The sequence below is a fragment of the Chrysemys picta genome, chromosome 4 (assembly GCF_011386835.1).
Source record: "Chrysemys picta bellii isolate R12L10 chromosome 4, ASM1138683v2, whole genome shotgun sequence".
In the NCBI taxonomy this organism is placed as follows: Eukaryota; Metazoa; Chordata; order Testudines; family Emydidae; genus Chrysemys; species Chrysemys picta.
The window spans coordinates 18003558-18022977 of NC_088794.1; the positions used below are offsets into that span (position 1 = coordinate 18003558).

A 19420-nucleotide genomic window follows, 5' to 3' on the forward strand; every position below is an offset into this window, starting at 1 on the left:
ATCGTGTGGGTCAAATTCATCCCTGCTATTACTCCATCCACCTCCGCTAATGTCATTACACCGGGGATGTATCTGACTCAAAGCTCCCCCTGCCTTACAGACGCAAACCGAACCACGCTGGAGACGGACCTTCCCCTGTAATTCCACAGCACAGGTACCTCTGGCAGCAGTAGGACAAGCTGCCCCCTAAACTACCTGGCCAAATAAGTTTCAACTCTAACCATCTCTAGGTGTGAGAGGAGGGGCTGTCCCATGCCCCTTCGAGTCCCTGATGTGACGGCTCACTGGCCCGTGCGAGATATTGGTGCTTCATTCATCAGGAAAAGGAGCCTTTAAACATGCTGGGCATCTTCCTGTCTTACAGCCAAAGGGAGAAAATTATAAAAACAAAGACAATCAGCAGTTTTTACAGTTGCACTTTATTGTAGCCCGGCAGGGCAGAAATAATTGCTTGATCACAAAGGTGTAGGTTAGAGGACACCCCTATCATTCATTGGGCAAGGGGGAAATGATTAGCGGGTTGCTGTCTACAGTTAAATTTTCACCATCGATTCGTGGGAGTGTGAGAGAGGATATAGAAATGCTACAGATGAGATCAGCACTGATGTCAACCAAAAATAGATGTGTTCAGTTTGGGAAGGAAAAAAACTGCCAACTTTTTAAATAAGAGGATAGGGCAGAAAATTGGCTTTTTTTAAGCTTTACATTTTCACAGTGGGGCAGAGGGATTTGTGAACAGAGTTGCCCTTAAGGTTCATGGAAATCAGGCAGTTAAATAGCCATTCACTACTTTAAATATGTTTGGGTTATAATGCATTAAGGTTAAATATATGCAACAGTTGGGTGATTTCTGAAAGCTCAAGGTTGTTGGTGTATTCTGCATAGGGTCTGATGCTTGCATCAACTGAACATTTACTTTCGTACATTTTAATCTAGTTTCTCTCAACTTGCTTTCCCTTTTCGAATTGAAAGGAATCTGAATTCAACCCTTTTACTATAGTCCCCACAACATGTAAGAGGAAGAAATCCCTAGTTTATCAAGTAGGGACTTACATTTGTCAGATTGAAAGGAAAGAAAAAAAACCCCAAACACTGGCACACAGCATGAAAAAAATCTGATTCCTGAGGTACTGGCTAATCTCTTCCTGGATCACTAAATGTACTAGCAAGTTCTCTGCAAATAGTAACAATCATCATATGTACAAAGTAATTATACAAACAGCATCCAAAGGAGACAGTTTGTCACAGTAATGGGTCACAGATTTCAGCTATTCCTGGTATTTTTCTAGGTCCCGCTTAAGTTTCTGAATCTCCAGATACAGTTTCCGTTCTTCTAGACGGGTTCTCAGTTCTGTCAGAGATATACTGCAGTGGAGAAACTTTACACTCTCGCGAACCATCTTGCACAGGGGAGACATTATTTGCTTCTCCTGTAAAATAGAAACAGAGGGACTGTGATTACGCTGAAGAAGATAAGGCCCTATCCTCACAAGCATGCTTGGTCCTTTTTGATCTGAACCATTATCCAGTGTGTTACATGTGTCTGTCTCATACAGTCTGTATCTGACACATGATCCCGAAAGGTGTTGCACATTCTCAATTAGAGCTGGCCAGAAAATGAAAATTTCATGTGAACTATATTGTGCTTTTTAAAACAGTTTCATCCTGAACCGGAAAAAAAAAACCAAAAGCAAGAACGACCCTGACATTTTTCATGGGAAGGGATTTCAAGAAAAATTCTGCTTCAAGAGACCCCCAAATAGAAATGTTTTGGCTTCGTGGTTGATCACACCAGCCAGCAGGCAGAGACCCTGGCCACACAGACTCCATCCAAGCTCCAGCAGCTAGAGAGCCTGGACACTCACACTCCTCCTGACTCCAGTGCCAGGGAAACAGAGCAACTGGGCTCTCTCCCTCTCTGGCCCTGGAGACAGCAGGTGTGGGTGGCAATGGCTGAGAGGCCGAGAGACAGGGTGCTCAGCTTTGGCAGCCATCTTGGGAAGGCTTTGGACATTTACAATTTCTGGACATACACACAGTCTATTACATGTGTCTGTCTCACACCGTCTGTGCCTGACTTAGGGTCTGATCCCGATAAATGCTGAGTGCCCTCAATTCTTAACTTCTACAGGCTCTGAGACTGCTAAGCAACATTGAGGAAGTTCTGAGCAACTTGCAGAATCAGGCACTGGACTGTAAACTCCTGGGACAGGAACCAGGGCTCCATTTACACTTGTACAATGCTGAACACCCTGGCAGTTGCTCACCAAAGCAGTCAGCCATGATATTTGCTTTAGACTGTGCCCCAGACCAACAGAAGATACATCACGTGCCACACCACTGACGGCTATTACTTCATAATAGGGCATAACATTTTCTTCCTGTTGTGATTTTTAACGACCACATTTTACCTATTTTATATTATTTTGGGCATGGAGCAGCCACTCCAAAGGACGAAAACCTCCTCCCTTAAAATACAAGAAAGAGATGGGGTGGGGGAGTGATGGGATTTGTTTGCTTTCAGGTCAACTTATTTTTTCCACTTAAGTTGTATCAACGGCAGATCTATCTTCCTCGCCAAACAGACCTCATTATTTTAAAGAAGCAAAGATACATTCAGACAGTGTTATGTTTTACTCTAGAAATTGGACAGGGTGCATCAAGAAACCCAAATGGACTGTGATGCTTACACACTCGTGTAACACCTTCCAGGTGCTATCAGCTGAACATGTAATATTCAAGCTGTCTGTTGTAGACTGATACCAATGGTCTGAAAATTGGTACCCAGGAGAGCATTTGAAAGTAATGTTTTCATTCACGTTGTAACACTCTTTTTCATCTAACACATTGACCATTCTTCCATTTTGCACATCTGGCTTTGGACACCAAACTGAAAGGAAAAGGCAGAAGAGAAGACAGTTCAGTGCGAAGGGGAGATGCACGGTGTATAGGGCTTATTGCCAGTAAATCATGCCCTTAGTTCACTTCATTGCAGCTGTTTTGGTTTTTCAGAGAAATAAACTGCTTGTAACACCAAACCCACAGTGCATCTCTCTCTCCGGAGAAAAAAACATCATGAGTTCAACAAGAAAAGGCTGCGAGTGAAATCCCATCCAGTACTGTGTATCATGGGCATTTCCTGGAGAATTGGCAGCTGAAAGTCCACACGTGGAGCAGCAGAGCACAGGTGCTTTGTTGGTTCATTTAAGGAAGTCTTATTGGCAGACTTGGGACAACTGTGAACGTGCAGTTCACTCCCAGGCACACTTGTGACCTTTTTAAAAATAGCCTCTTTGGTCTATTACAGAATTAGCCTCCTCTGCAGTGAGGGAGAAGTACGTGGAAGTCAATGGAGTTACCTTGGATTTATACTAGTGGAACCAAGAGCAGAACTTGGTCCTTAACAGCGTCTTACGCTTCTATAGTGAATTTCATCCTGCAGGATGCCAAAGATACCACAGTGACTGGCACAGTATGAACACCTTAGATAGACAAATGTAAGGCCTGATTGCCCTGGTTCTCAGTGGAGTAAGTGAGAGGAGTAGCTTCAGGGAAGCCAGAGAAGTTACAGAAGAATCCGGCACTTGCTGTTTAAAGTGTAGGTAAATTCTCTTTAAGGGGAGCTGCTGATGGATCAAGCCCCATGTCAGTAAATTAGCCAAACCACCCTCCTACGGTGCTTAGTCCTTCCAGAATCACCGAGGCAAACGTCCCAACCTTCCTGCCACCTACCAACCCTCCCTGAGTCCCCCAACAAGTGCCTCAGTCCCACTGCTGAACCATCCCACAACGTCTCCCTCGCAGTGGAATCGCTGTCCCACCGCCACTGCCCATCTGTACCTGTGAAGAAGGGGGAGAATGTTGAGGATGTTACAAGGGGGCTGAGCTGGGACTAATAGGAGGAAATTAAGGAAAGGAAATTTTAGGCTGAATGCTAGGAAGGAGCCTCTTGAGAGTGAGATCTGAGAGACTCTTCAATAGTCTCCTAAGAAAAGGGATGTGAAGATCTATTGATTGGCATATTTAAGCCTTGATTAGAAAAAGGCCTGGAGATTAGTCTATAGGGAACAGATCCATCTCCCCCGAGATGGGCGAGGTCATTTGATAGAAGACAGGGAGGGAAAAGGCCTTTGTAAATCAATGCCCAGGGGGATCCTTCTAATAGACCCCCACCTAGAAACAGATCTGCTGGCTTTGCATCTTCTCTGATGCGGTTTCTAGGTTTTATAGGAGTCTATTTTTTCCTCAGCAGGATGATTTAGTTGTGTTTATATTTACCCTTAATACAAGATGGCACTGGAGGATCCCACGTCCCATTTGCCTGGCATTCGATCGACTTGCTGCCTTTAAGGATGTAGCCAGATTCACATTGAAACTTAACACGGTTTCCATTTGTATATTCAGTTTCACTTATAGAGATCGGTTTTCCATGTTCAATCACTGGATTTGGACAACGAAGAATCTCTGAGAAACACCAATAAACAAAGGGTTTAAAATGTTTTTGTTCAGACAAAGGGTTTGTCTGCATGGGAAATTCTTTGGAAAATTAGGGTGAAATAGCAAGGCTGTGAATTAAAAGGGCAATAGCTAACTCCACACCATCTCATCCCATGGACACTCTTATTGCACACTAAGAGGGCTTCTTTGTGGGTTAGGTAAATTTTCTTCCAAAGTCACAGTAGAGACACTTTCCGTGGGGGAGACTTGTTCATTGGGAGGGTCATTATTCCATTTCAAACCATAGGACTGTGACAGCAAACTCATGAGGAGAAATGACAAATATCTAAAATTTTAGTGTTAAGTCTAAGACGTTCAAAGCCACAACATTTATATGCTGTTGATCCATTTTCTATGTAATCCCAACACTTTGAGAACACATGGCCATAGCTGTATAACAGCAGCAGATTTTCTCAATCACCCATTCCAAGAAAGTTCCATTTCCAGGGGCAGACGTGGCAAATAATTTCTCCCTGCACTCAAGTCACGGTGACGTTGGCACTGCTGGCAGGTCTCCCCGGGGATTATGGGAATACTGCAGATGGGGCAATGGAGCGGCCAGTGCATTAATATGCTGCTAGCTGCTTCCAGCCCAGCTTCCTGCTGCTAAATCAAACCACTGGGGTCTTTCCAACTTGGACTCAGATTGTTCCCACAAACATACTGACACCACATACACATGCAGGGGATTCTACATTAAAAGTGCCACCATCAGACCAGCTGGATCGGGAACCACAAACCAAGATACGGATCAGGTGAGCGGTGTGTCTGAGGGAGGAATTCAGGAAGCTTGGAATGGGAGGATCAAGCATAAGTTAGGGCATAGGTCAGGACAGATCATGTGTCCGAGTGCCAGGGCAGAGAGGACACCGGCAGTGGGCATCCGAGCTGGGAGTATTTGGTCTGTTGCAAAGGAGGAATCTGCAGTGAGTTGGCCCCATGGCTCTACATATTTTCAGTATTTAAGGGCTAAGATGTTAAATAGCCCCCAGGTCATTGCAATGTGCCCTCCACCCTTTCCTAATCTCAGTCATTCTAGTGTGATGAAGAACCGAATCACCTTTGCACTTAGGGACAGATGCATTCCAGCGCGGAGTTCCCCCATCACCAGCTATACATCGAATGGAGGATACGCCAACAAGTGACCAACCATGGTTACATACGTAGCTCACACTTGAGCCAACAAAGAAATCATTTTTCCAGCCCCTGTTGATCCGTCCATTAGAGATGCTTGCAGGTGGCTCACAAACTATAATAAAAGGGAAAAATACAGCATTTATACAGAACGGGAAATCTCCTAAAAGAAGGGAGGCAGCATAAATACTGTGGAGTTCTGCCAGAACCCCCTGAACGAACATGCTAAGCCTCCTCCAAATTAGGAAACTCTTCTAGAGTCCCCCAAGTTCCTCACCTATCCCCACTAGCTACTGAACTGTCACAGCACCCTCCCAGTATAATGAACCATCCTTTCCCCATATGTCCATCCCTCTCAAACTAGTGAGGAGGAGGACTGTTTAGGGTGAAAGAAGGGGACAGAGCTGGTTCTAGCAGGCTATGTAATATTTCATTGTGGTTAGCTTTAGTCTTCTGACACTGTTCTGGGTTCGTCACACATTTCTGACGGTAGCCAGAGTGACGTGTAAAGCAGTCCCAGTGCTGCCCATTGAAATAGGCCTACAGCTCTGAAAATGCTCGAGTAACTAATAACTCCAATAACAGATATTACCTTACCCCCCAGTCTCTCTAATCCCTCAGGTGCTTTTTGAAAATTCATGGATGCTTAAAATTCTCTTTTCACGTGCTCAGTGTTTTGAGAACTGACCCAACACTGACGCGGGTGCCAGAAGCATTTGTACTACTGCTCCCACTCAATGGTTGTGTTGTGGGATGACAACTTTAGTCTGTGACAAGATCATTATAATGGTCACAGTGAAGCTCACTGCTAAGGGAGGCACAGAATAATTGTATCCTCTGGGCATCCCAGCCATCCTCTGCCTCACCCAGCATCATCTACACTTGGGGCAATGTTGTCTGGTCTCTGGACCACTGGGGGAACAGGGCATTGTGGATGCCTTCTCATATCAGAACTCCCTTAATCCAGGGCAATCTTTCTGCAGAAGCCTTTTTAACTCAGGGCTAGTCCTTAAAGGTAGAGAGCATATTTATCTTCAAGAAATCTGAACTGCAAAAGGCATTTATTTATACGGCCATATAGTCCAGGCACTAACTTCAATAAACAGCATTCTTTAAATGCTGGCTAATGAAGAATAGTTATAAAGTACTGGGAGACTTTATGGGAGACTATGAAAATTCTCCCAATACAGTTTAATAAATCAGTTGCTGACAAGCAGATACTCTAGATGGGGTAAACACTAACCTGCAGGAAAGGACAAAAGGATCTTCCTCAGGTATAGTTGCTAGTTAAAGGATTGGTATGTAATTGTGCTAAGAATGATGCAATGGGAGAGACCCCATACTTTCTACGCTTGGCAGGCATCCTTCGCTATCAACTGATTTGTACTTTGAAATCCAACAGCAGAGGCAAGCTGCGGTAACCTATCAGCAGCATGGGAAGGACCTGAGATGCAGACTTTGCCATGGATATAATTTAGCTACTAAGAAAACAGAGAAACATCAGTTGGCAAACAAGTGGCGATGGTATGCCAAAGTAATCCTGTCTACTGTAGAAGTGGGAGATAGAGATGTATTACACAATCTTAGTCCCACAGTAAATGAGAAAATTGCAGATAGGTGGGAGTCGTTAGTCTATATGGTACTACAGCAATTGGAAAGTGAATTACATATCTACAAGGTACAGGCAGAGTTGGGAGAAGGTTCCATCCAACCCTGCACCAGGAGATGCTTTGTCCTTGTGGATTCATTTCTGTTTCCTAAGCTATGGAGGTAGAATTGTGGAAGACATTCCAGTAATCTGGAAAATTTGATTAAAAAGTAGCTAATGCAAGCATACAAATTGTAGAAGGAGGTGAATCTTCATATGATTCCATTCTACAATCAAACTAAATCCTGTAGCAGGGGAATACTTCATTCCCTGAAGATCAAAGTGAAGAAGCACAAACACCAGGAAATTCACCAGATGAGCTCTGCATTGCAGCTGGGGTGAATTTGCCTAATTCTATCAACAACATCTGTGAGAAGTTCTATAGAGGTGCCTAGCTGAAGAAGTAAAACTAGAAGCCAATCTGCCCAATCTGTGGACCATGTTCTTAATTTTGCTACTGCCATTAGGGAGTAAAGGCCCACAGGCAATACTCGCTTATATGCACCTTTTGGTACTACTTGAGCATGCCGATAGACACAGAGAAGATAAAATTGCCCGTCATAGATATCACACTGCCAGGACATCAGTCATCTAGGTCGGGGAGAATGTACCCCACACAGAATCATAGAATTGTAAGACGGGAAGGGAGCTTGAGAGGTCATCTAGTCCAGTCCCCTGCACTCATGGCAGGACTAAGTATTCTCTTGACAATCCCTGGCAGGTGTTTGTCTAAACGTCTCTTAAAAATCTCCAATAGAGATTTCACACCGTCTCTAGTCAACTTATTCTGGTGCTTATCCACCCTGACAGTTAGGAATTTTTTCCTAATGTCATGTCCAACCTAAACCGCCCTTGCTGCAATTTAAGCCCATTGCTTCTTGTCCTATCCTCAGAGGTTAACGAGAACATTTTTTCTCCCTCCTCCTTGTAACAATCTTTTATGTACTTGAAAACTGTTATGTCCCCTCTCAGTCTTCTCTTCTCCAGACTAAAGAAACCCAATTATTTCAATCTTCCCGCATAAGTCATGTTTTCTAGACCTTTAATCATTTTTGTTGATCTTCTCTGGACTTTATCCAATTAGTCTTTCCTGAAATGCAGCGCCCAGAACTGGACACAATACTCCAGTTTAGTCCTAATCAGCATGGAGTAGAGCGGAAGAAACACTTCCCCCAAGGTTTCACACCCAGCACAATGGGACCTTGGATCCTGACTGAGTCCTGTGTGTGCTACCATAATATAAATATACAAGTACACAGCAATTACACTTTGAGTGTTAGATGTTCCTTTCAAAATCAGAGCTGGAAGGTCACTATATCAGTTCTTTAACATTTATACAAACTGGTTTGCAAACTGTAACAGCCCCTTAAAATAGAGATGAACCTATAATGTGAGATTCGGTCAGATTAATTTAAAGAGCTAAAAACATTCAAAGAAGAGTAATGGATGGACACCAAGAAAAAGTGCATGTGTGAAATTGGAGCTGGCTAATAACGGTGTAGGGCGATGCCTTCTTTGGGTGGAAGGAAACTTGTGATACCATCCAACCACTTTTTGAAATGGATGGAGTCAGGGGGTCACGAAGCCAGTCCAGCTACAAGCACAGGGATCTTGTTTTCTGTGTGTTTTCAGAGTGCTGTGTGTACTTAACTCAAAACAATGGGATCTGTCATGGTCACTCATACATCTACTCTCCCTGCAGATTTCTTCAGAGGAAACTCAGCCTGCCCCCTGCAGACCCCAACCTTCACCAGTTCCTTTTCTCCTCTTTTACCAGAGATCTGCTGACACCCCACTGGGCAAGTACCCTGGAATGAACTGGGGGGGAGCTGGAATGAACCAAAGTCTTACAACAACAACATCCCACTAGTAAGCTCATGCAGTGCCATTCACCAGCTTTGTTCCTTCTGTGCAGCTAACAACATACATTGACTCCTTTGGTGTGACCTCGCCTCATGATGGAAGAATGGTAGAGAAAGAATGTTTGTGAAATGTCTCGGTGCCAGTAGCATTTGGCCTGCCTGTCAGTCACTGTAATGACCCTGCATTTCTATCACACTGTTCAACCTGTTACGCCCAGAGCTATTTCATCCACCAGAGAAATGCAGCTACTTCTCCGAGGTCCCAATTCAGCAAAGCACTTGAACACGTGCTTAATGTTAAGCATGGAAGTGGCTCCACTGAAATCAACACTACGCCCTTGCTTAGAGTTAAGCATGTGCTCGAGGACTTTGTGCAATGAGGGCCTAAGTGAAGAAAAACACCACATCCTTTTGAAACTGCAGGAGAAACAGAGGGAGGCAGAGTGTAATGGCAGAGCTGGAATTTGGCCAGGAAACCAGGGTCAGTGTTCTAAGAAGGACATGGGATCCTCAGGACCTTTCAGGAGAGGACTGAAGGGGAAGACAGAGATTCAGGGTGATAGAGGCAGAAGAGGGGAAGCTAGAAGGGAGGAGGTGGGGGTGGAAGCGAAGCGAGAGCCCCCCTTTCCCCACTGGGGCCTCCATGTGCTACCAGAATATAAATATATAACTATACAGCAATTACATTGTTTGGGAGTAGGTCAGGGACAGCAGGTCACCACGTCACAGTTCTTTATCATTTATACATACCTGGTTCGCAAATTGGTAATGGAGGATTCCATGCACGATCACTTTCGCACTTAATCGACCCATTCTTGTCTTTGAGGGCGTAACCGGGATTACATTCAATGCGAATCTTTTCCTCATACTCATAGGTTGCTTTTCCAGGTATTGCTCTTCCATTGGGAATGATTGGAGATGGACATCTAATTTCTGTGAAACACCACCACCACCACCGTTAAATCAGAGCAAAAACAATTCTGCAGATTCATTTACAATGAACATTTTGCTAGCTATAGAAAGTCAGCATTTCCTTCACATTTTTGAAGAGGCTGGTTTTCAGTGGAAATTTTATATCACTGACAGACACAGCAAATCATTTCTTCCTGCCATGTGTGTTAGTGGGTGTGCCTTGGGGCTTGAGTACGACCCCTCCAGTTTTCTTCTGGGTAACTATTTGAATTGACGTTGGCAGGATATTTTGGTTTTCAGATGGGTTCTAAACACTGATTGCTGTGTTACAATAAATTTTGTGTAGAATCCACCTTGATTATAATCTGCCTTAGGTAATATGGAGATTGTGGGTGGGAGCAATAGATCTGTTCATGAATGTGTAAACTAAACTATTAATTATGTGCCCTCCACCCTTTTCTAATCTCAGTCATTATAGTGCGAGGAAGAACCGAATCACCTTTGCACTTAGGGACAGGTGCATTCCAGCGCGGAGTTCCCCCATCACGAGCTATACATCGAATGGAGGATACGCCAACAAGTGACCAACCACGGTCACATTCGTAGGTCACACTTGAGCCAACAAGGAAAACAGGTTCCCGGTCACGGTCGTCCCTTCCATTAGAGACACGGGCAGGTGGCTCACAAGCTAGAATAAAAGGGGAAAATACAGCATTTATACAGAACAGGAAATCTCCTAAAAGAAGGGAGACAGCATAAATACTGTGGAGTTTCCTGACACTACATTTCCAAAAAAAGGTGCTTGGAGAGGCACCAATCTCTAATATCTCTGACAATCTGACAGCACTTTCTGTTAGTTTCTGGCTGTGAATTAGCATCATACCCATCTCATTGTGAGAGCAAGGATAAAAACAGCAACATGCAAAATACTCTTAAAAGAGCTCTTTGACCTGTAGGGCCCCCATGGATCGTTGTTCATATGCTCACAACACTGAATAATTGCATTGAGTCAACTGCACTGAATTATTGAGATTTAGAACCAGACCCTGAGAAGTACTGATGGCCTGCAGCTCCCATCAACTTCAACGGTAGGGTCCCCCTGCATGGCTCCCTGAGTCATTGAACTGGCCCTGCTACATATGCACCACCAAATTCCAGATCTGAACCCCTTCTATAGCCACTGAGTCTGCAGTGAGTTGGCCCATGGCTCTACATATTTTCAGTATTTAAGGGCTAATATGTTAAATAGCCCCCAGATCATTGCAATGTGCCCTCCACCCTTTTCTAATCTCAGTCATTTTAGTGCGATGAAGAACTGAATCACCTTTGCACTTAGGGACAGGTGCATTCCAGCGCGGAGTTCCCCCATCACCAGCTATACATCGAATGGAGGATACGCCAACAAGTGACCAACCATCGTTACATACGTAGCTCACACTTGAGCCAACAAAGAAATCATTTTCCCAGCCACTGTTGATCCGTCCATTAGAGATGCGTGCAGGTGGCTCACAAACTATAATAAAAGGGAAAAATACAGCATTTATACAGAACGGGAAATCTCCTAAAAGAAGGGAGGCAGCATAAATACTGTGGAGTTTCTTGACACTAAATTTCCAAAAAAAAAAAAAGGTGCTTGGAGAGGCACCAGTCTCTAATATCTCTGACAATCTGACAGCACTTTCTGTTAGTTTCTGGCTGTGAATTAGCATCATACCCATCTCATTGTGAGAGCAAAGATAAAAACAGTAACATGCAAAATACTCTTTTAAGAGCTCTTTGACCTGTAGGGGCCCCATGGATCATTGTTCATATGCTCACAACACTGACTAATTGCATTGAGTCAACTACACTGAATTATTGAGAATTAGAGCCAGACCCTGAAAACTAGTGAAGGCCTGCATCTCCCATCAACTTCAACAGTAGGGTCCCCCTGCATGGCTCCCTGAGTCATTAAACTGGCCCTGCTACATCTGCACCACCAAATTCCAGATCTGAACCCCTTCTATAGCCACTGAGTTCTGTCAGAACCCTCTGAACGAACATGCCAAGCCTCCTCCAAGTTATGAAACTCTTCTGGAGTCCCCCACATTCCTCACCCATCCCCACTAGCTACTGAACTTTCCCCGCACACCACCTTCCCAGTATAATGAGCCATCCTTTCCCCATATGTCCATCCCTCTCGAACTGATGAGGAGGAGGACTGTGTAGGGTGAAAGAAGGGGACAGAGCTGGTTCTGACAGGCTATGTAATTTTTCATTGTGGTTAGCTTTAGTCTTCTGACACTGTTCTGGGATCGTCACACATTTCCGACGGTAGCCAGAGTGACGTGTAAAGCAGTCCCAGTGCTGCCCGTTGAAATAGGCCTACAGTTCTGAAAATGCTCGAGTAACTAATAACTCCAATAACAGATATTATCCCACCCCTCAGTCTCTCTAATCCCTCATCTGGCTTTTTGAAAATTCATGGATGCTTAACATTCTCTTTTCATGTGCTCAGTGTTTTGAGAACTGACCCAACACTGACGCGGGTGCCAGAAGCATTTGTACTACTGCTCCCACTCAATGGTTGTGTTGTGGGATGACAACTTTAATCTGTGACAAGATCATTATAATGATCACAGTGAAGCTCACTGCTAAGGGAGGCACAGAATAATTGTATCCTCTGGCCAACCCAGCCATCCTCTGCCTCACCCAGCATCATCTACACTTGGGGCAATGTTGTCTGGTCTCTGGACCACTGGGGGAACAGGGCATTGTGGATGCCTTCTCACATCAGAGCTCCCTTAATCCAGGGCAATCTTTCTGCAGAAGCCTTTTTAACTCAGGCTAGTCCTTAAAGGTAGAGAGCATATTTATCTTCAAGAAATCTGAACTGCAAAAGGCATTTATTTGTACGGCCATATAGTCCAGGCACTAACTTCAATAAACAGCATTCTTTAAATGCTGGCTAATGAAGAATAGTTATAAAGTACTGGGAGACTTTATGGGAGACTATGAAAATTCTCCCAATACAGTTTAATAAATCAGTTGCTGACAAGCAGATACTCTAGATGGGGTAAACACTAACTGCAGGAAAGGACAAAAGGATCTTCCTCAGGTATAGTTGCTAGTTAAAGGATTGGTATGTAATTGTGCTAAGAATGATGCAATGGGAGAGACCCCATACTTTCTATGCTTAGCCGGCATCCTTTGCTATCAACTGATTTGTACTTTGAAATCCAACAGCAAAGGCAAGCTGTGGTAACCAATCAGCAGCATGGGAAGGACCTGAGATGCAGACTTTGCCATGCACATAATTTAGCTACTAAGAAAACAGAGAAACATCAGTTGGCAAAAAAGTGGCGATGGTATGCCAAAGTAATCCTGTCTACTGTAGAAGTGGGAGATAGAGACGTATTACCCAATCTTAGTCCCACAGTAAATGAGAAAATTGCAGATAGGGGGGAGTCATTAGTCTATATGGTACTACAGCAATTGGAAAGTGAATTACATATCTACAAGGTACAGGCAGAGTTGGGAGAAGGTTCCATCCAACCCTGCACCAGGACATGCTTTGTCCTTGTGGATTCATTTCTGCTTCCAAAGCTATGGAGATAGAATTGTGAAAGACACTCCAGTAATCTGGAAAATTTGATTAAAAAATAGCCAATGCAAGCATACAAATTGAAGGAGGTGGTGAATCTTCATATGATTCCATTCTACAATCAAACTAAATGTGGTAGCAGGGGAATACTTCATTCCCTGAAGATCAAAGTGAAGAAGCACAAACACCAGGAAATTCACCAGATGAGCTCTGCACTGCAGCTGGGGTGAATTTGCCTAATTCTATCAACAACATCTGTGAGAAGTTCTATAGAGGTGCCTAGCTGAAGAAGTAAAACTAGAAGCCAATCTGCCCAATCTGTGGACCATGTTCTAAATTTTGCTACTGCCATTAGGGAGTAAAGGCCCACAGGCAATACTCGCTTATATGCACCTTTTGGTACTGCTTGAGCATGCCGATAGACACAGAGAAGATAAAATTGCCCGTCATAGATATCACACTGCCAGGACATCATTTAGGTAGGGGAGAATGTACCCCACACAGAATCATAGAATTGTAGGACTGGAAGGGACCTCGAGAGGTCATCTAGTCCAGTCCCCTTCACTCATGGCAGGACTAAGTATTCTCTTGACAATCCCTGGCAGGTGTTTGTCTAAACTGCTCTTAAAAATCTCCAATAGAGATTTCACACCCTCTCTAGTCAATTTATTCCGGTGCTTATCCACCCTGACAGTTAGGAAGTTTTTCCTAATGTCATGTCCAACGTAAACTGCCCTTGCTGCAATTTAAGCCCATTGCTTCTTGTCCTATCCTCAGAGGTTAACGAGAACATTTTTTCTCCCTCCTCCATGTAACAATCTTTTATGTATTTGAAAACTGGTATGTCCCCTCTCAGTCTTCTCTTCTCCAGACTAAACAAACCCAATTATTTCAATCTTCCCTCGTAACTCATGTTTTCTAGACCTTTAATCTTTTTTGTTGATCTTCTCTGAACTTTCTCCAATTAGTCTTTCCTGAAATGCGGCGCCCAGAACTGGACACAATACTCCAGTTTAGACCTAATCAGCATGGAGTAGAGCAGAAGAAATACTTCCCCCAAGGTTTCACACCCAGCACAATGGGACCTTGGATCCTGACTGAGTCCTCTGTGTACTACCACAATATAAATATGCAAGTACACAGCAATTACACGTTGAGTGTTAGATGGTCCTTTCAGAATTAGAGCTGGAAGGTCACTGTACTTTACCATTTATACAAACTGGTTTGCAAACTGTAACAAAAGCCCCTTAAAATAGAGATGAACCTATAATGTGAGATTCAGTCAGATTAATTTAAAGAACTAAAACCATTCAAAGAAGAGTAATGGATGGACACCAAGAAAAAGTGCATGTGTGAAATTGGAGCTGGCTAATAACCATGTAGGGTGATGCCTTCTTTGGGTGGAAGGAAAATAGTGATACCCTCCAACCACTTTTTGAAATGGATGGAGTCAGGGGGTCACGGAGCCAGTCCAGCTACAAGCACAGGGATCTTGTTTTCTGTGTGTTTTCAGAGTGCTGTGTGTACTTAACAACTCAAAACAATGGGATCTGTCATGGTCACTCATACATCTACTCTCCCTGCAGATTTCTTCAGAGGAAACTCAGCCTGCCCCCTGCAGGAGCCTTCACCAGTTCCTTTTCTCCTCTTTTACCAGAGATCTGCTGACACCCCACTGGGCAAGTACCCTGGAATGAACTGGGGGGGAGCTGGAATGAACCAAAGTCTTACAACAACAACATCCCACTAGTAAGCTCATGCAGTGCCATTCACCAGCTTTGTTCCTTCTGTGCAGCTAACAACATACATTGACTCCCTTTGTGTGTCCTCGCCTCATGATGGAAGAACGGTAGAGAAAGGGAGGAGAAAGAATGTTTGTGAAATGTCTCGGTGCCAGTAGCATTCGGCCTGCCTGTCAGTCATTGTAATGACCCTGCATTTCTATCACACTGTTCAACCTGTTACGCCCAGAGCTATTTCATCCACCAGAGAAATGCAGCTACTTTTCCAAGGTCCCAATTCAGGAAAGCACTTGAACTCGTGCTTAATGTTAAGCATGGAAGTGGCTCCACTGAAATCAACACTACACCCTTGCTTAGAGTTAAGCATGTGCTCGAGGACTTTGTGCAATGAGGGCCTAAGTGAAGAAAAACACCACATCCTTTTGAAACTGCAGGAGAAACAGAGGGAGGCAGAGTGGAATGGCAGAGCTGGAATTTGGCCAGGAAACCAGGGTCAGTGTTCTAAGAAGGGCATGGGATCCTCAGCACCTTTCAGGAGAGGACTGAAGGGGGAGACAGAGGTTCAGGGTGATAGAGGCAGAAGAGGGGAAGCTAGAAGGGAGGAGGTGGGGGTGGAAATGAAGGGAGAGGCCCTTTTTCCCCACTGGGGCCTCCGTGTGCTACCATAATATAAATATATAACTATGCAGCAATTACATTGTTTGGGAGTAGGTCAGGGACAGCAGGTCACCATGTCACAGTTCTTTTATACATACCCGGTTCGCAAATTGGTAATGGAGGATTCCATGCACGATCACTTTCGCACTTAATCGATCCATAATGGTCTTTGAGGGCGTAACCGGGATTACATTCAATGCGAATCTTGTCCTCATACTCATAGGTTGATTTTCTAAGTATTGCTCTTCCATTGGGAATGTTTGGAAATGGACATCTAATTTCTGTGAAACACCACCACCACTAGTGTTAAATCAGAGCAAAAACAATTCTGCAGATTCATTTACAAGCAGCAGCAGAACATTTTGCTAGCTATAGAAAGTCAGCATTTCCTTCACATTTTTGAAGAGGCTGGTTTTCAGTGGAAGTTTTATATCACTGACAGACACAGCAAATCATTTCTTCCTGCCATGAGTGTTAGTGGGTGTGCCTTGTGGCTTGAGTACGACCCCTCCAGTTTTCTTCTGGGTAACTATTTGAATTGAAGTTGGCAGGATATTTTGGTTTTCAGCAGGGTTCTAAACACCGATTGCTGTGTTACAATAAATTTTGTGTAGAATCCACCTTGATTATAATCTGCCTTAGGTAATATGGAGATTGTGGGTGGGAACAACAGATCTGTTCATGAATGTGTAAACTAAACTATTAACTATGACCCTGCTTCCTATTGTTAAAGTAAGAATTCCCAGAAGACACACTCACACTCTCTCTCTCACACACACACACACACACACACTTTGAACCACATATCGACTATAGAGTACAGCTTCCTAAATTTGTGCTAATTCTGTACCTCCATTAAAACAAAAAGCTAAACCAAAGATTAATATGCTTACTCCGACAAAATTCTTGATGTTCAGACCATGTAAAATCTTTTTGACAGGTAACACTCGCAGAGGATATTCCAGGGATTAACTCATAACCTCTCACACAGTTATACTTCACTACAGTCCCAGCCGGAAACAAGTTGCCGTTAGAATGATCTTGAACAGTATTACGAATGTAAGGTGGGTCATCACAGCTACCTAAGAGTAAAAATAAAAGTTTAAGGACATACATAACCAGGAAATCTTATTGAGAAATAATTCTTCTCTACAAGAATGTGACTTGAAAGACATGTATATTAAAAAAAACAACCCCAAAACCTAAAACCCTATCACAAAATAAGAAACTCCACTGCACATGGTTCTCTCCCGAGGAGAGGATGAGAGGAAAAAAGCAAAACAAAATAAACACATGCTAGGTGCATAGTTACATTATTTAATGCAATACTGGATGGCACTGAGATATTATGGTGATGAGTGCAGTATAAGAACTTATATAATGTGTGGGGAATCTGGGCCACAGAGTGAGGAAGTGACTTGCGCAAGGTCACTCAGCAGGGATAGAACCCAGGTCTCCTGAGTCCCACTTCAGTGCTCTATCCACTGAGCAACACTGCCTGCAATAGAATAAAACTCGAATCCCTGTTTTCAGCATACGAGTCATTTAACCGAAGTATCATGGAGCTGTGTCAGCACAGTGGCATGCAAGCTTACACAGCAGTCACTATTTCCTCTCTTAAAACAAAGGAGACATCAAACTGGCTGTCCCTGAATCTTGGGCGACCAAGGGCTGCAGGTTCAGTTTGAAGGAGGTGGTCATCACCATATGACACTTACTTCGTTCACAAACTGGTAACTGAGGATCCCATCTACTATTTTCATTGCATTGAAGTACGTTACTGCCTTTGAGGGTGTAGCGGTGGTCACACTCAAACAGAACAGAGGCTCTGTAGGTGTATACCGGACTATATCCGGTCATCTGTTTTCCATGGTCAACTCTTGGCTGTTCACAGCGAACGACTATGTAAGAAAAACAGTGTCAGCTTGGGAGGTTTACTGTTAAATCCAAAATTGGGAACCAAAGTGAAGATACTTCTGTGGAATCAGATCTATTACCAAGAGGATATGAACAGACTTGAAAGCACATACACATGGCCCTGCAGAGATATCATGACGTGTCTGAACACTCCTGCCCCTGTCCCCGCCAAATCCACCCCAGAAACCACCTATTTATTTATTAGAAACATCGTGTTAAGGAAAAGCAGGAAAGTATCAGTGGGTCTGATGCCATGTTCTCAAATTCCTTGGGGCATCGGTTTTGATAGAACCTAGTAGGCAAGATTTAGTCTTCATCTAGCCTCTTCTTAACTCAAGTAAAGTATCAAACTACACCTGCTGAATTAGTGACCACCTGCAATGGCAGTTCTGTCACAGGCAATTGTGGGGCTATGGGGTTGGGAGGGGAGGGGAGGAGAGAGAGCATGCACACACATAATTACAATCTTTGACAAGAGAGGTCTCATTGGGCAGTAGGAGCTGTTGGAACTGCCCCGTCTTGTTGCTTATCATTTGTGGACATTATAAAGTCATTTCTCCAATCAGAGTTCCAGCTGTGCTTATAGCTGACAGACACTCAGATCTGGTCTCCTGTGAAGAAGATAGGCAGATATGCTCCTGGCTTACCTGCAGAAACCTCAACAGGAATAGTTTCTAGAGTGAGCAAAAAATTAGATTTGTTTCCCACATACGTCTTATCAAACATATGACCAATTTTTAAAAAAACACCCATAAAATGGGTCTTCAGTAAGTTCCATGGCCACTTCAATAATATTTTATATGAGTTTGTTTGGTTTTTTTGGGGGGGGGGGACATTACAAACAATAACATAAAAAATAAAACATTTTTAGTAAAGTTGACAGTTTTTCACAAAACAATATGCTTTTGTCCAAAAAAGCACTTTTTTTACATAAAAACTTTGTTGAAAAAATTTCAATCAGCTCCAGTATTCTTCTTCTGAGGACTCTAAATGAGGACAGAAGCTGAATAAATTCCACTTCTCTATCCTTCTCCTTCTCCTCTCCTTCCCCACCCAGCTCCAAGCCCTGCTCCATCCCCTGTCTTGGCACAGCTTCTCCCTTTGAGAAGCAGAAGACCTTGTCCGGCTCTCCTCCGTGTGAGTAGTCAGTCTCATGTTGCCAGCCTGTCTCTCCACATGGAGCTTTTCCAGGATTCCATGTCACTTCCTCCTCCCATACTGACACCAACTGCCTCTTCTAGCTTCCTGGCTCCCTGCCTGAGGGAGGGGTTAGAACACAGAGCATGGGCAGACCAAGAAAGCAGGCAGCAGTTCTTGGCAGGGTGCGTGGGAACTGAGGCCAATCTGGACACAATAAGTGTAATTCCCTGCACCCCTTAGTGTCTCTCCAAATCTCAAACTGGGCTCTGTTCTCCAATGGGTGTTACTAAGAACATGTGCTGTAGGGTGGGAATAAGATTAGGAGTCC

At 43.8% G+C, this 19420-nt stretch overlaps 1 protein-coding gene across 12 annotated transcripts in view; it reads right to left on the reverse strand.

Moving 5' to 3' along the window:
• Positions 1 to 400: 400 nt before the first annotated feature.
• Positions 401 to 19420, reverse strand: part of LOC101943703 (C4b-binding protein alpha chain-like) — a 30480-nt gene continuing 11460 nt past the window's right edge. For 5 of the 12 annotated variants that reach the window (XM_065594561.1, XM_065594557.1, XM_065594559.1 and 2 more), the window contains 10 exons: positions 17754 to 17936; positions 16929 to 17117; positions 16134 to 16316; positions 11378 to 11566; positions 10553 to 10741; positions 9892 to 10074; positions 5558 to 5746; positions 4279 to 4464; positions 2691 to 2890; positions 401 to 1430 (listed from right to left, as the gene is read on the reverse strand). In XM_065594561.1, coding sequence (XP_065450633.1) covers positions 1269 to 1430; positions 2691 to 2890; positions 4279 to 4464; positions 5558 to 5746; positions 9892 to 10074; positions 10553 to 10741; positions 11378 to 11566; positions 16134 to 16316; positions 16929 to 17117; positions 17754 to 17936 — 1853 coding nt within the window. In that variant the 3' untranslated portion in view covers positions 401 to 1268. The remainder of the gene's footprint in view (positions 1431 to 2690; positions 2891 to 4278; positions 4465 to 5557; positions 5747 to 9891; positions 10075 to 10552; positions 10742 to 11377; positions 11567 to 16133; positions 16317 to 16928; positions 17118 to 17753; positions 17937 to 19420) is intronic. The other 7 variants (XM_065594569.1, XM_065594570.1, XM_065594565.1 and 4 more) reach the window with 6 other exon arrangements.